The following is a 16,143-nucleotide window of genomic DNA, read 5'->3' on the forward strand; positions in this document are numbered from 1 at the left end:
TTCAATTTTTGTAGGTTAAGAGAAAGTTGTTTATGACTCTCCTCACTACTCTCATAGAAGACCTTTAGAAACACCCCCAAAAAAAAAAACAAATGCAAAACCTATTACATTCAAATGCAACCAACCCATCTATCCATCACTGAGCTCATATATATATGAACTTAAAAAGTCAATAAACCTCTCAAACTAAGCAATCCAACCAACCAACCAACCAACTAACCATTCAACCAGAATGATTACCAGAACCAAAAGGTAGATAAACTGAAAGTCATAAGACCGACCGCCCGGTCTGTAAGTCAGCCAGCAAAAGTCTATTTTTCCATATGCCATCACAAAAAAAGAGCCATAAAATAATTCTAAGCAAAGAAATGCAAAAATGGCAAATTTAAACCAACTATAAACTTTAGCCATTCAAATCGATAGCCTTAAACGAGAAGTACCAAGAAAATAACAAAATGTTTTCAAATTGAACATAAAGTTGCAGGAAACATAACTATGGAAAGTAACTAAAACGATTTAGCTTAGAAAACTTAAATAGGCTTAGGCAGAAATAAGCTGTATAGACTGGAGTAATTGATGGTAATAAAGGGATAAGGATAACGATATACGGTGAAGTAAATGTTTGTAAAATTTAATTTCTGAAGAAAGTTTTTTTTTTTCAAAATTTTATTTTTATAGATTTTTGTATTTCTACTATCCAATTTTTGGAAAACTTTGGTTTCCATAGAAAATTTTATTTCTAAGGGATATTTACACGAAAATTTGTAAAACTGTTTCTAAAATTTTATTTCTATACACACAAAAAAAAAGTTGAAAAGTCTTCAATCACAGAAATGATAGTATCAAACTAAAAAAAATAATTGAAAGTCAATAAAAAAATTAATTGCTACTTTTTTAATTTTTGTTTCAATTAAAAACAAATTTTGAATAAATTAAATTTTGAATTGAATATTTTTTAAAACTCAATTAAAACTTTAATTGGAAATTTTTTTCTGTGTAGACTTGTCTTTAAGTTTTATTTCTATAGGCCTCCTTTAAGTTTTATTTATATAAAAAACTATTGTAAAATTTTATTTCTATAGATTTTTTGGTAAAACTTCAACTCTATTGCCAATTTCTGCAACATTTTGTTTCTATGGACATTTTTTTTCAAAATTGAAGTTCTATATATAATTTTTGTGAGTAAATAAAATATTAAAAAAAAAATTTTGTAAATAAAATATATAACAATAAATCTATAGAAAACATTTGGAAAACTTTGTCTGCAAATAAATTTTATTTCTATTAAAATTTTGGCAAAATTTCATTTCTATAAAACAGAAAAGAAAGAAAGCAAAGATTCGAAGATTTTTGTCAAATTTAATGTCCAGAGAAAATGTTTGTTAGTAAAGAACTTTTTTTGGAAAATTTTATTTTTATAAAAAAATGTTTGCAAAATTTTATTTCTAATACAAATTTAGAGAAAAGAAAATATTAGCAGAACTTCGTTTCTGTCTAAGATTTTTGTCAAATTTAATGGCCAGGGAACTGTTTTCACAAAATTTTTTGTCTGTCAATAAATGTTTTGAAAATTTTATTTTTATAAAAAATGTTTGCAATTTTTTTTCCTAATAAAAATGTTTACAAAATGTTATTTCTAGAGAAAAGCAAATATTAGCAAAACTTCGTTTCTAAATATATTTTTTGTGAGTTAATAAAATATTAAACAAAAAATTTTGTAAATAAAATATATAAAAAAATCTATAGAAAAATATGGCAAAATTTTATTTCTCCAGAAATTTTTCGAAAACTATAGAAAACATTTGGAAAACTTTGTCTGCAAATAAATTTTAATTCTAGTAAACATTTTGGCAAAATTTCATTTCTATAAAACAGAAAAGAAAGAAAGCAATGATTCGAAGATTTTTGTCAAATTAAATGTCCAGAGAAAATGTTTACAAAATGTTTGTATCTAAATAACTTTTTTGGAAAATTTTATTTTTATAAAAAAATGTTTGCAAAATTTTATTTCTAATACAAATTTAGAGAAAAGAAAATATTAGCAAAATTCCATCGAAGATTTTTTGCCAAATTTAATGACCAGAGAAAATTTTTACAAAATTTTTGTCTGTAAATAAATGTTTTGAAAATTTTATTTTTATAAAAAAATTTTGCAATTTTTTTTCTAATAACAAGTTTTGCCAAATTTCATTTTTAGAGAAAAGAAAATATTAGCAAAACTTAGTTTCCGTCGAAAAATTTTGTCAAATTTAATATCCAGAAAAATTTTTTACAAAGATTTTGTCTGTAAAAAATGTTTGCAACATTTTATTTCTAATAAAAATTTTGACAAAACTTCAAATCTAGAGAAAAGAAGATATTAGCAAACCTTCCATCGAAGATTTTTGTCAAATTTAATGACCAGAGTAAATTTTTCAAAAAATTTTTGTCCGTAAATAAATGTTTCGAAAATTTTATTAAAAAAAATTTGGAAATTTTTTTCTAACGAAATTTTTGCAATATTTCATTTCTAGAGAAAAGAAAATATTAGCAAAACATCCATCGAAAATTTTGTGTCAAATTTAATGACCAGAGAAAATTTTTACGAAATTTTTGTCTGTAAATAAATGTTTTGAAAATTTTATTTTTATAAAAAAATTTTTGCAAATTATTTTTCTAATAAAAATTTTTGCAAAATTTCATTTCGTTTTCGTCAAAGATTTTTGGCCAAAATTAATGCCAGAGAAAATTTTGAAATTTTGTTTGTTGTTTGTCAAAAATCAATTCTAAAGAAAGTGTTTATAAATATTAGTTAAAAATTTTGTTTTTAAAAATTTTGTTTTAACTAATATTTTGGAAAATTTGTTTTATAAAAGATTTTTTATTTTTAAATTTAATTTGCAAAATTTTATCTCGGTAGAAAATGTTTGCAAAACATTTTGTGAAAATAAACATTTTGAAAATAATATTTGTAAGGAAATACGCGCAAAATTTAATTTTTAAAGGAAATCTTTGCAAAATTTTATTTCTAAAAAAATTTTGGATTTATTTTTGCCAAATTTTGTACTTAACTAAAATATTTGCAACAATTTGTGAATACCCATTTTTGTTAATTTTGTTTTAGTGTTTATTAAATTTTATTTCTATACTCAAATTTTCTAAAAAAATTTTGGATTTATTTCATAAGAAAATTTTTGCCAAATTTTGTACTTAACTAAAATATTTGCAACAATTTGTGAATACTCATTTTTGTTAATTTTGTTTTAGTGTTTAAATTTTATTTCTATACTCAATATTTGCAAAAATTTTGTTCCCAAGAAAATATTTGCAAAATTTTGTGAATATAATTTTTCTAAAATTTCATTTGAACAAAAAATGGTTGCAAACTGTTTTTTTTTTTTTTTCCTGTAGACATGTTTTGCAAAATTTTGAGATTCATTTTTTTAAATAAAATCTTCGAATAGTTAGACGTTAAAAAATATTTTTTGTAAGGAAAATATTTGTAAAATTTTATTTCTATAGAAAAAAAATTACAAAATTTTATTTTCCATAGCCAAAATTCGCAAAAGTTTATCTCTATACCAATTTTTGTACAACTTTATTTCTATAACCAATATTTGTAAGATTTTATTACAATAGCAAATGTTTGTAAAATTTATTTCCCTAGCAAAAGTTTTACAACATTATATTTCTAGAGAAAATTGTGAAAATTAAGCTTGAAAATAAAATATTTGCACATTTTTATTTGCAATTCAAATATTTTCAAATTTTTGTTTGTAAATAAAATGTTTTTTTTTGTATAGAAAAAAAAATAAAGAAATCTTATTGATATAGATTTTTGTAAAATTTTATTTCTAAAAAAAATTTTTTGCAAAATGTTTTCCAAAATTTTATTTCTATAAAAAAATATTGCAAAATTTTATTTCTACAGATTTTTTTTAGATAACACCATAATAAAAAAAAACGTACTGTAGGCTAATTTGTACAGCAACAGTCTCGAATGCGCATCATTTGGTTAAAAAAAAAAATATTGTGCTAAAGAAAATATTTGAAAATCTTTGTTTCCTTTGAATATTATTGTTATCACAAAAATGTTATTGCAAAAACTGAAAAACAGGATTTTGTTTTTAAATAAAATCTTCGAACATTTTGTTGTAAAAAAATAATTATTATTTTTGTAAGGAAAACAATTGCAAAATTGTATTTCTATACAAACATTTTCCCAAAAATTTTATTTCTATACAAAAAAATTATTTCTATACAAAAAATTTCTCCAAAATTTTATTTCTCTACAAAATTTTTCCAAAATCTTCTGTTTCTATAAAAAAAAATTATTTTCCATAGCTAATATTTCCAAAAGTTTATCTCTATAACAAATATTTGCAAAATTTTTTTACTATACAAAATTTTTGCAAAATTTATTTCCTTAGTAAAAGGTTTACAATATTATATTTATAGACAAAAACTATGAAAATTTTGTTTGTAAATAAAATATTTGCACATTTTTATTTGCAAGTAAAATACCTTCAAATTTTTGTTTGCACATAAAATGTTTTAAAAATGTTTAAAAAAAATTTTAGAAAATATTGGAAAATCTTTATTGATATAGAACATTTTTGTGAAATTTTATTTCTAAAGAAAATTTTTGCAAAAAAAAATTTTTGTAAATATTGCAAAATTTAATTTCTATAGAAATTTTTTGCAAAATGATTTTTCTGTACAAGGTTTGCTAAATTTTATCTCCATAGTCAAATTTAATCTTTATAAACAATTTTTATTTTTTGTTTTATAGAATTTTTTGAAAAAAATTATTTGATTATTATATTTATTATTTCTATTTATCTTATGTAAATAACATTATTCTTTCGATAACTTACCGTTTTTCTACCACCATTACAACTGCTGCTATTCGACGTAGTCGATGTTTGTGATGTTGACATATCACCATCCATGACTGATGTTGGCAGGGTTGTCATACCGTCCTCATTGAATTGTGATAATGATGATTGACTTGATTCGGAGGCAATCAGCGCTGCTGAGGCCACACTTCCTGCCGATTGTGTCGTTACACCATTTGCCGAAGGCGATGTAGCACTTCGCTCAAATTCTGTAGGCATTTCAAATGCCTTTACTTTTCAAATATAGTCGAGTCGAGTATACGATGAGGATGAAGGAAGTTGACCTTAAAGGATATGATTTTGACCTCACCACTGTATTGAGGTGCGGCACTAGACAGGAGTACTTCCTGTACTTATGACGAACAAACAAAAAATAGTCGTTTTCTTTTATATATAAATTCGTTGCTTTCTTTTCTTAACTTTTCAGGGATAGAGGCTGTTTAAGGGATGGATGGTTGGTTGGTTAAGCGATGGTTAAAAAACAGCCTCTCGTTTTTAAGCCTTCGGAATGGGGCTCCCTTTTGTCGTTATTCTAAATAAACTTTGGTACGGATTTCGTAGTATTTCTTGTGGATAGATTTGAAACATTTTACAATGGCATTTTCTATTCAAATTTGAATATGAAAATTTCTCAAACACTGACAAGGTCACATTGAATTGGATAGTAGATGTAGTTGTGCGACAGCAGCTTTAAATGCAGTGTAATAGAGTTGTTGTTTGAGTTCGTGCTAGTAGGGTCAGCACCCACACATTTACTAAATACAAATGTTTGGTTTTTTTTTTGATTTTTAAATTTTTTGGGGCTTATTGGTTATTGTCGTATTTCTTTGAGAGTTGTATATCTGAAAGTGGAGAAAGAAATAAAAAAAAAACATTAATTAAGATCTTTATGCTTTTTAAAAAATTAAAAAAAAAAACACACACACATATTTTATAATGGTCATAAAATATTTATTTTTAAATCTACAAAAAGTGTGTTTTCGTTTGTCATGTGTGGGTGGAAATAGAGTTGGAGGCCTATTGATATTCGATTGAAATGAAGGTGTTAAATTTTATGGATAACCTACGATTTTTTTTTATTGGTTTTAGGGTTGGCTTATGTTGCCGCCGTACAAAAAGGCGACAAATTATGGGCGATTAAAATGCCATTTGGAAAAAGAGTTATGATCTTATGATATTTATTGATGTTGAGAAATTTTAAAATTGAGATGAAAATTACAAAACAAAGCGTTCGTTTTACATAATACAAAAAATAACATCGATTAAGATTTTCACAAATTCTTTTTCCTCATATATTATCCGATCTAATTTAAAAATGGGTATTAGAAATTATTGACAATAGTGGTTTAGCTTTCACATATATTTATAGCCCTATTTTCGAAATTACTAGGGGTGATTTAAGCTACGATATAGGCAAGGCGATTTTCTACTTTACTCACTTGTTTCAATTTTGATTTTAATGTACTATTATAATTTTATCATTTTTATTAGAGATACCTAAAAATAAAATTCTCTTCTATTTCGAAACCAAAATTCCATTACATCCCCCTAGTCGTATTATTCCAAATTCTAAAAAAAAAATCTCCATCTTCTTCATTTCATAACTATAAGATCCAGGAACTCCATTTGATTCCAATGCTTAAATAAACTGACCTATAGCTCTTTGGCATTTAGAAATCAACAAAGAGAAAATAAAAACGAAAAAAAAAGAAAAATTCCTATTTAACTAAATTCCAGATCTGAATAGTCACAAAGAAACTGGCAGCAGCCATCAACTGTAATCTCCGGATCTTGGTCAATGCTATTATTTTCATCATCACACTAACAAAACGCATCGGACTTAGGCCCAAGAACTTTTGACATGGTTTGTGTCATCACACACTCCAGCATTATTTGCTATGGCAAATAAAATAAAAAAATAAAAAAAAAACACACACACAAAAACTCAACAATATATAAAAACGTCTGACAATCAAACACTTTAGTTTTATGGCCCCCTCTTGGAGCTTGTTTGAAATGAAGAAAAATTGCCATGGAGAAATTTCTGCACGATGTAAGTGGAATAAAAGGGTCATTTAAAGTTAATTCTTTTAGGCAGTTTGATTTTTTTCTTTCTTTTAAATGCATGCTCCACATACGCATGAAGAGGCGGCCTAAAGCATAGGACAAGGCTTCTAAAAGTGATAGAAGTATGTACGTAGAGGCAATTTAAGTTTTTCAGATACTGGGAAAAGAGGAAACTAACCACTTCACATGGGGACAGATAAGCCTCGGGGAAAAAATAATAAAAAAATTATATTTAAATTTATATTTATATTTATATTTATATTTATATTTATATTTATATTTATATTTATATTTATATTTATATTTATATTTATATTTATATTTATATTTATATTTATATTTATATTTAAATTTATATTTATATTTATATTTATATTTATATTTATATTTATATTTATATTTATATTTATATTTATATTTATATTTATATTTATATTTTATATTTATATTTATATTTATATTTATATTTATATTTATATTTATATTTATATTTATATTTATATTTATATTTATATTTATATTTATATTTATATTTATATTTATATTTATATTTATATTTATATTTATATTTATATTTATATTTATATTTATATTTATATTTATATTTATATTTATATTTATATTTATATTTATATTTATATTTATATTTATATTTATATTTATATTTATATTTATATTTATATTTATATTTATATTTATATTTATATTTATATTTATATTTATATTTATATTTATATTTATATTTATATTTATATTTATATTTATATTTATATTTATATTTATATTTATATTTATATTTATATTTATATTTATATTTATATTTATATTTATATTTATATTTATATTTATATTTATATTTATATTTATATTTATATTTATATTTATATTTATATTTATATTTATATTTATATTTATATTTATATTTATATTTATATTTATATTTATATTTATATTTATATTTATATTTATATTTATATTTATATTTATATTTATATTTATATTTATATTTATATTTATATTTATATTTATATTTATATTTATATTTATATTTATATTTATATTTATATTTATATTTATATTTATATATTTATTTATATTTATATTTATATTTATATTTATATTTATATTTATATTTATATTTATATTTATATTTATATTTATATTTATATTTATATTTATATTTATATTTATATTTATATTTATATTTATATTTATATTTATATTTATATTTATATTTATATTTATATTTATATTTATATTTATATTTATATTTATATTTATATTTATATTTATATTTATATTTATATTTATATTTATATTTATATTTATATTTATATTTATATTTATATTTATATTTATATTTATATTTATATTTATAATTATATTTATATTTATATTTATATTTATATTTATATTTATATTTATATTTATATTTATATTTATATTTATATTTATATTTATATTTATATTTATATTTATATTTTATATTTATATGTATATTTATATTTATATTTATATTTATATTTATATTTATATATATATATATTTATATTTATATTTATATTTATATTTATATTTATATTTATATTTATATTTATATTTATATTTATATTTATATTTATATTTATATTTATATTTATATTTATATTTATATTTATATTTATATTTATATTTATATTTATATTTATATTTATATTTATATTTATATTTATATTTATATTTATATTTATATTTATATTTATATTTATATTTATATTTATATTTATATTTATATTTATATTTATATTTATATTTATATTTATATTTATATTTATATTTATATTTATATTTATATTTATATTTATATTTATATTTATATTTATATTTATATTTATATTTATATTTATATTTATATTTATATTTATATTTATATTTATATTTATATTTATATTTATATTTATATTTATATTTATATTTATATTTATATTTATATTTATATTTATATTTATATTTATATTTATATTTATATTTATATTTATATTTATATTTATATTTATATTTATATTCACGTTAATTAGATTTTGAAATTCATTCAAATTAGTTAGAAAAAGAGTAAAAAAGAAAATCTCTATAAATTATTAATTAAATTAATATAACATTAAATTAATATAAAATAATGAATACAAATTTACTAATTTATTTATTTTATTTTAATAAAAAAATTGAAATAAATACATTATATATTTTTTTTTTATAATTATAAGCGCTAAGCACGTCCGTCCGTCCGTCCGTCCGTCTGTTCAAATCACGCTAACTTCCGAACGAAATAAGCTATCGACTTGCAACTTGGCACTAGTAGTTTTTATTGATGTAGGTCGGATGGTACTGCAAATGGGCCATATCGATTCATTTTTACGTATAGCCCCCATATAAACGGACCCCCAGATTTGGCTTGCGGAGCCTCTAAGAGAAGCACATTTCATCCGATTCGGCTGGAATTTGGTACATGATGTTGGTATATGGTCTCTAACAAACATGCAAAAATTGATCCACAACGGTCCATAATTATATATAGCCCCCATATAAAACGATCCCCAGATTTTGCTTGCGGAGCCTCTAAAAGAAGCAAATTTCATCCGATTCGGTTGAAATTTGGTACATGATGTTGGTATATGGCCAGAATTGGTCCATATCGGTCCATAATTATATATAGCCCCCCATATAAACCGATCCGCAGATTTGACCTCCGGAGCCTCTTGAAGGAGCCAAATTCATCCGATCCGGTTGAAATTTGGTTCATTGTAGCCTCCAAATAAACCGATCCACAATCACAGAAAAATCATGATTGCCACTCGAGCCAAAAATAATCTACCAAAATTTTATTGCAATAGAAAATTTTGTCAAAATTTTATATTTCTATAGAAAATTTTGTCAAAACTTTATTTCTATAGAAAATTTTGTCAACATTGTATGTCTTTAGGAAATTTTGTCAAAATATAATTTCTAAACAAAATTTTGTCAAAAAAATGTTGTCAAAATTTTATTTCTATAGAAAATTTTGTCAATTTTGTCATACCCAGCAAAAAAAAATTGGAAATTATTCCAAAGGCACAACTTTAAAAGCACTTCCAAGAGATGTAGTCCCAAAGATGTTCGTTATTTCAACTACACAGGAAGTTCTTTTAATTCAATTAATTATAACTCGCATTTTTCTTATTTTTAATGGGAAAATTTATTTTTTTTTTATTTCAGAAAGGTTAAAAATATAGTAAGCTTTAATAAAATGGTACAAATTATTGAAATTTTTAAGTTTTTAATTCTTTGTGATGGGCTAAATTTGTCGAAAAAAATCTTTTAATTCAAACGTTTCGGACAAGGGTTAGAGTGCCTTAAAAATTGTAAAAAATTATAAGAATTATTTGTCAAAATATGACAACATTTTTTAATTCACATCCAAAACACTGAATTTGAATCACAGAGTAAGAGTGATGCAAATTCAGTGCAACGGCTGTTTAAATGGTGGACATCCGTCCTATGACAAGCCCGTGTTGAATTCGTCGATTCTGCGCCGATTTTGCCCTACTTCCGGATCCAAAAAGAACATTTTCACTATTTTTTTAGCGACGCACTTTTTACTGGGATAATCTTTGCCTGGCCGAACTTACGGCCGTACATACTTGTTTTATATTAATTTAAGTAAAAAAAGAAAATCTCAATAAATTAAATTAAGGTTAGTCTAAGCTGGCATTGTAATGGTTTTCTCCAAATTTTATTTAAAATTAATATAACATTAAATTAATATAAAATAATCAATAAAAAAATTAATAATTTATTAATTTTTATTTTTGAGATTAAAACAATTAAAAAATAGAAATTAATAAATTAGTAGTATTTTTATTCATTATTCTATTTTAATTTAATGTTATATTATTTTTAAATAAAATTTGGAGGAAAACGTTATATTGATAGCTTTGACTAACCTTAATTTAATTTATTGAGATTTTCTTTTGTTTACTAGTTTCTAATTTATTTATTTCTATTTGTTTTTATTATTTTAATAAAACCTAGAAATGGATACATTCGAAATGTAATAAATATTTATTTAAATATATAAATTTCATTATATCGGCCGCTTTGCCTAATCTTAATTTAAATTATAATTTAGTGAGATTTTATTTTTTTTTAGATTTCTAATTTTTTTTAATTTTTTTTAATTTTTTAACAATTTTTTTTTAACAAAAAAAATAGAAATAAATACATTAATTTTTTTTTAAATAATTTTATATTAAATTAATTTTTTATTTTTTTTTAACAAAAAAAATTAAATAAATTTCTAGTTTTTTTTTTTACAAAAAAAAAACAAAAAGAATAGATATAAATACATTCAATTTTTTTTTATAATTTTATATTATATTAATTTTTAACATAATTGAATGGAAAAATATCAACTGGTCACTGTGACTAACCAAGCTTAATTTATTAAAATTTTCTTTTTTCTTGTTTTCTATCTCACTAGCGGCTACACATTCTTCTATTCCCAACTGTATTAAAAAGCCTTTAAATTTTAAATAAACTACAACTGTGCCTCTAAAACGAAATTATGGTGTACTTTCATTCTAGTACCCATCAACGTCATCATGGTCAATTGCACACAAAAATGGAAGAGAAGGAGCAAAACAAAAATGCAGTTCAATTGGCCTAACATGGACCGCATTTCAGGTCACATTCATATTAAAGTATTCGCCTGCATCAGTTTAATAGTAATATAATTTAATAATTTTCAATTTTGCACTTATTTTAAAGCGGTATACAATACCCATATAATAAATGAATGGATGCTGGAGGAGTAGTCATCATACTCGTAATCATCGTCATGTACTATATGGGTACTATGCCCATCATGTCGTTGCCAAAGATGTATTGAAAGAAAATGTTAATTGAAATATTTATTATACGTCAAAAATCGCAAACAAAAAAGAGGGTCGTCATAGACAGACACACTGAATTGTCTTGGACGACGAACAAATCACTTATATGTGTTCCCTCCTCCTCTTCCTCTATGTACGTATGGACATTTGAAGAGGTATTAATTTTGTGGCTCCACTTGGATGATTATTTTGAGAGCCATCTAGTCAGCTTTGTAGCTGGACTTACAGACTTTAAGTGTCTTCTATTAAATGATATCTACTAATTATAGGAGTATTTTTATCCGGTTCATGTTATACCTACCTTCAGACTCTTCTCCGCTTCCTCATATTTTCATTTCCCCGCCAGGCTCTATGATATCTCTTGGCGAGGAATCTTCTTTATTGGCATTGAGAGAAGCTAAACTATCTAACATGGAATATGTACATATATATAATTGTAGAGGTTCTTTTACTTCCATGATTGCTGTATTTGCTATCGTGTTAATTGTTATGCTACGATTTTCTAGTCTAACCAATTTTAACATTCCCCTCTTTAGGAAAAACTTTTAACTTGAAATCATATCTGGGGTAGTTGAAGGTTTTTTTTGTAAAGAATTTTCTTTCTATGGCAAATTCTATTGCAAATAGTTTGGCACCATGGAAAATTGTAGACGTATCACTACAGAGAGGAAATAAATAAAATACCAACAAGAACATAAATTTTTAAATAGTGTCACCATATATGGGGGGAAAACAACGGATTTCATGGATCCTAAGTGTATGCCAGTAAAGTTCTTTGAACTATGTAATTTAGATTAGGTTTAGTGGCAACCTGTTGCTTCAAGCTCACTTAGACTATTCAGTTCATTGTGATACCACATTGGTGAATTTCTCCCTTATCACAGTTTACTGTCCGGTTCCATGTATAGCTCAATGGCAAAGTACTTCCTTTTTATAGCCGTGTCAGAAAGGCATTTAGTCAAAATATTATCACTCAAAAATGTCACCATTTTTGAGTGAGAGAGAAAAAAAAAACATTTTGGTGTTCAGTCGAAACTGGGTTTGAACCCAGGACCCTTTGTATCTATGTAGACCATGCTAACCATTGCATCACGGCGGCTTTCTTAAATATACGTTTAAATAAATTTAAAATATTAAAGAATACTAAATAAATATAAATCACAATGCTTATCAAATATAATTGAACATTTTTTTTTGCGAATATTAGATACCAGTTTATTTTGAATTTTGTGAGTGTACGCAAATTGATATAACCGAAATTTTGTGAGCCGATATCTTGCCCGCTATACTTATTTTAAACTCCATTTCAAATATCCGTGTGTGCAGACTGAATTAACGAATTTTTAATGTAATTAACAATCATAGTAATTTTCATTAACTATTTTTTTGCACATATTGCTAAAATTTTTGTAAGCTAAAAAGTGTAAGTGTACGCGAATTGATATAACCGAAATTTTGAGAGCTTATTTTAAAAGTCATTTCAAATATTCCAATTTTTAATGTAAAACTAACCATCACTGTAATATTCATTAACTATTTTTTTTCCACGTAGTGATAACATTTTTGTCTTGTCCGCTATTCTTATTTAAAACTCCCATTTCTAATTTTCACTAACTTTTTTTTGCACATATTGCTAAAATTTTTGTCAGTGTAAGTGTACGCGAATTGATATAACCGAAATTGCTCGTTATTCTTTTTTTAAACTCCATTTGAAATATTCGTGGGTGCAGACTGAATTAACGAACGCGAAACTTTGAAACACTCAAAAAAGTCACTAGCATTATGTTACTGAGAGAAAAAAACTTTTTGGTGTTCAGTCGAAACTGGGATTGAACCCAGGACCATTTGTATGTCATACTAACCATTGTACCACGATGGCTCTCTTAAATGTACGTTTAAATCAATTTAAAACATGAAAGAACACAAAATAAATACAAATCACAATTCTTATCAAGTATAATTAAAATTTTTTTTTCCGAATATTATATACCAGTTTATTTTAAATTTTGTAAGTGTACGCAAATTGATATAACCGAAATTTTGTGAGCTGATATCTTGCCGCTATTCTTATTTTAAACTCCATATCAAATGTCTGTGTGTGCAGACTAAATTAACGCATTTTTAATGTAACACAAACCATCATTGTAATTTTTCACTAACTATTTTTTTTTGCACATATTGCTAAAATGTTTGTCAGTGTAAGGGTACGCGAATTGATATAACCGAAATTTTGAGAGCTGATATCTTGCTCGCTATTCTTATTTTAAATTCCATTTCAAAGATTCGTGTGTGCAGACTGAATTAACGAACGAGAAACTTTGAAACACTCAAAAAGTCATCAGCATTACTGAGAAAAAAAAACGTTTTGGTGTTCGGTCGAAACTCGGATTGAACCCAGGACCTTTTGTATGACATACTAACCATTGTACCACGATGGCTCCCTTAAATGTAGGTTTAAATCAATTTAAAACATGAAAGAATACAAAATAAATACAAATCACTATGCTTATCGAGTATAATTGAAAAATTTTGTGCGAATATTAGATACCAATTTATTTTAAATTTTGTGAGTGTACGCAAATTGATATAATCGAAATTTTGTGAGCTAATATTTTGCCCGCTATTCTTATTTTAAACTCCATATCAAATATCTGTGTGTGCAAACTAAATGAACGAATTTTTAATGTAAAACTAACCATCATTGTAATTTTCATTAACTATTTTTTTCCACGTAGTGATAACATTTTTGTCAGTGTAAGTGTACGCGAATTGATATAACCGAAATTTTGAGAGCTGATATTTTGGCCGTTATTCTTCTTTTAAAAGCCATTTCAAATATTCCAATTTTTAATGCAAAACTAACCATCATTGTAATTTTCACTAACTATTCTTTTCCACGTATTGATAATATTTTGGTCAGTGTAAGTGTACGCGAATTGATATTTGAAATTTTGAGAGCTAATATCTTGTCCGCTATTCTTATTTAAAACTCCCATTTGTCATATATTTGTGTGCAGACTAAATTAACGAATTTTTAATGTAACACAAACCATCATTGTAATTTTTCCCTGACTATTTTTTTTTTGACTAAATTAACGAATTTTTAATGTAACACAAACCATCATTGTAATTTTTCACTAACTATTTTTTTTTCACATATTGCTAAAATTTTTGTCAGTGTAAGGGTACGCGAATTGATATAACCGAAATTTTGAGAGCTGATATCTTGCCCGCTATTCTTATTTTAAACTCCATTTCAAATATTCGTGTGTGCAGACTGAATTAACGAACGAGAAACTTTGAAACACTCAAAATGTCATCAGCATTACTGAGAGAAAAAAAAACTTTTTGGTGTTCAGTCGAAACTGGGATTGAACCCAGGACCTTTTGTATGACATACTAACCATTGTACCACGATGACTCCCTTAAATGTACGTTTAAATCAATTTAAAACATGAAATAATACAAAATAAACACAAATCACAATGCTCATGAAGCATTAATAAAAATGTCTGTGCGAATATTAGATACCAATTTATTTTAAATTTTGTGAGTGTACGCGAATTGATATAACCGAAATTTTGCGAGCTGATATCTTGCCCGCTATTCTTATTTTAAGCTCTATATCAAATACCTGTGAGTGCAGACTAAATTAACGAATTTTTAATGTAAAACTAACCAACATTGTAATTTTCACCAGGGCTGTGGAGTCGAGCCAATTTTGCTCGACTCCGACTCCGACTCCAGCATTTTTCATCAGCTCGACTCCGACTCCGACTCCGGAGTCGACTCCGGGTAATATAACTAAATCTCATTTTAGTACCACTAATTTGTAGTTCTATTGAGGGGGTATATATGGGATATATATATGGATCGATATAAAGCATCGTATTTATTTTTGTGTCAAGAAAGGTCTTAATTTCGCATTTATACCAATTAAACTCTTTATTTCAAATTTAGGGCAATGTTTAATAAATAAAATAATGATATAAATACCCATCATAATATGAGAAGATACCGAGAGTATATGTATTTGTGGACGAAAATTATTATAAAGGGTTATATTCCCATATGCATGAATTTGAATCTGAATCGATTTAGACAAAATTGTATATACTTCTAGAAAATCTCTGTACCTAAAATTTTAAAATTTAAATCTAACGTTATGGGACGTAACAAAATTATAGCAAAAAATAAAAATGCAAAGAAAGTCTAAAGTCGGGCGCGCCGATTGTAACATACTCTGCACAACTTTGTATTTAGATCTACATTTTGATAAAATCTGAAATCAG

At 24.2% G+C, this 16,143-nt stretch overlaps 1 protein-coding gene across 6 annotated transcripts in view; it reads right to left on the reverse strand.

The window, feature by feature from the left end:
• smash (smallish) overlaps positions 1 to 16,143 on the reverse strand; it is a 395,735-nt gene that overhangs the window by 100,391 nt on the left and 279,201 nt on the right. For all 6 annotated transcript variants that reach the window (XM_075289509.1, XM_075289511.1, XM_075289510.1 and 3 more), the window contains one exon: positions 4,857 to 5,719. In XM_075289509.1, coding sequence (XP_075145624.1) covers positions 4,857 to 5,096 — 240 coding nt within the window. In that variant the 5' untranslated portion in view covers positions 5,097 to 5,719. The remainder of the gene's footprint in view (positions 1 to 4,856; positions 5,720 to 16,143) is intronic.

The sequence above is a fragment of the Haematobia irritans genome, chromosome 1, assembly GCF_050003625.1.
Source record: "Haematobia irritans isolate KBUSLIRL chromosome 1, ASM5000362v1, whole genome shotgun sequence".
Classification (NCBI taxonomy): Eukaryota; Metazoa; Arthropoda; class Insecta; order Diptera; family Muscidae; genus Haematobia; species Haematobia irritans.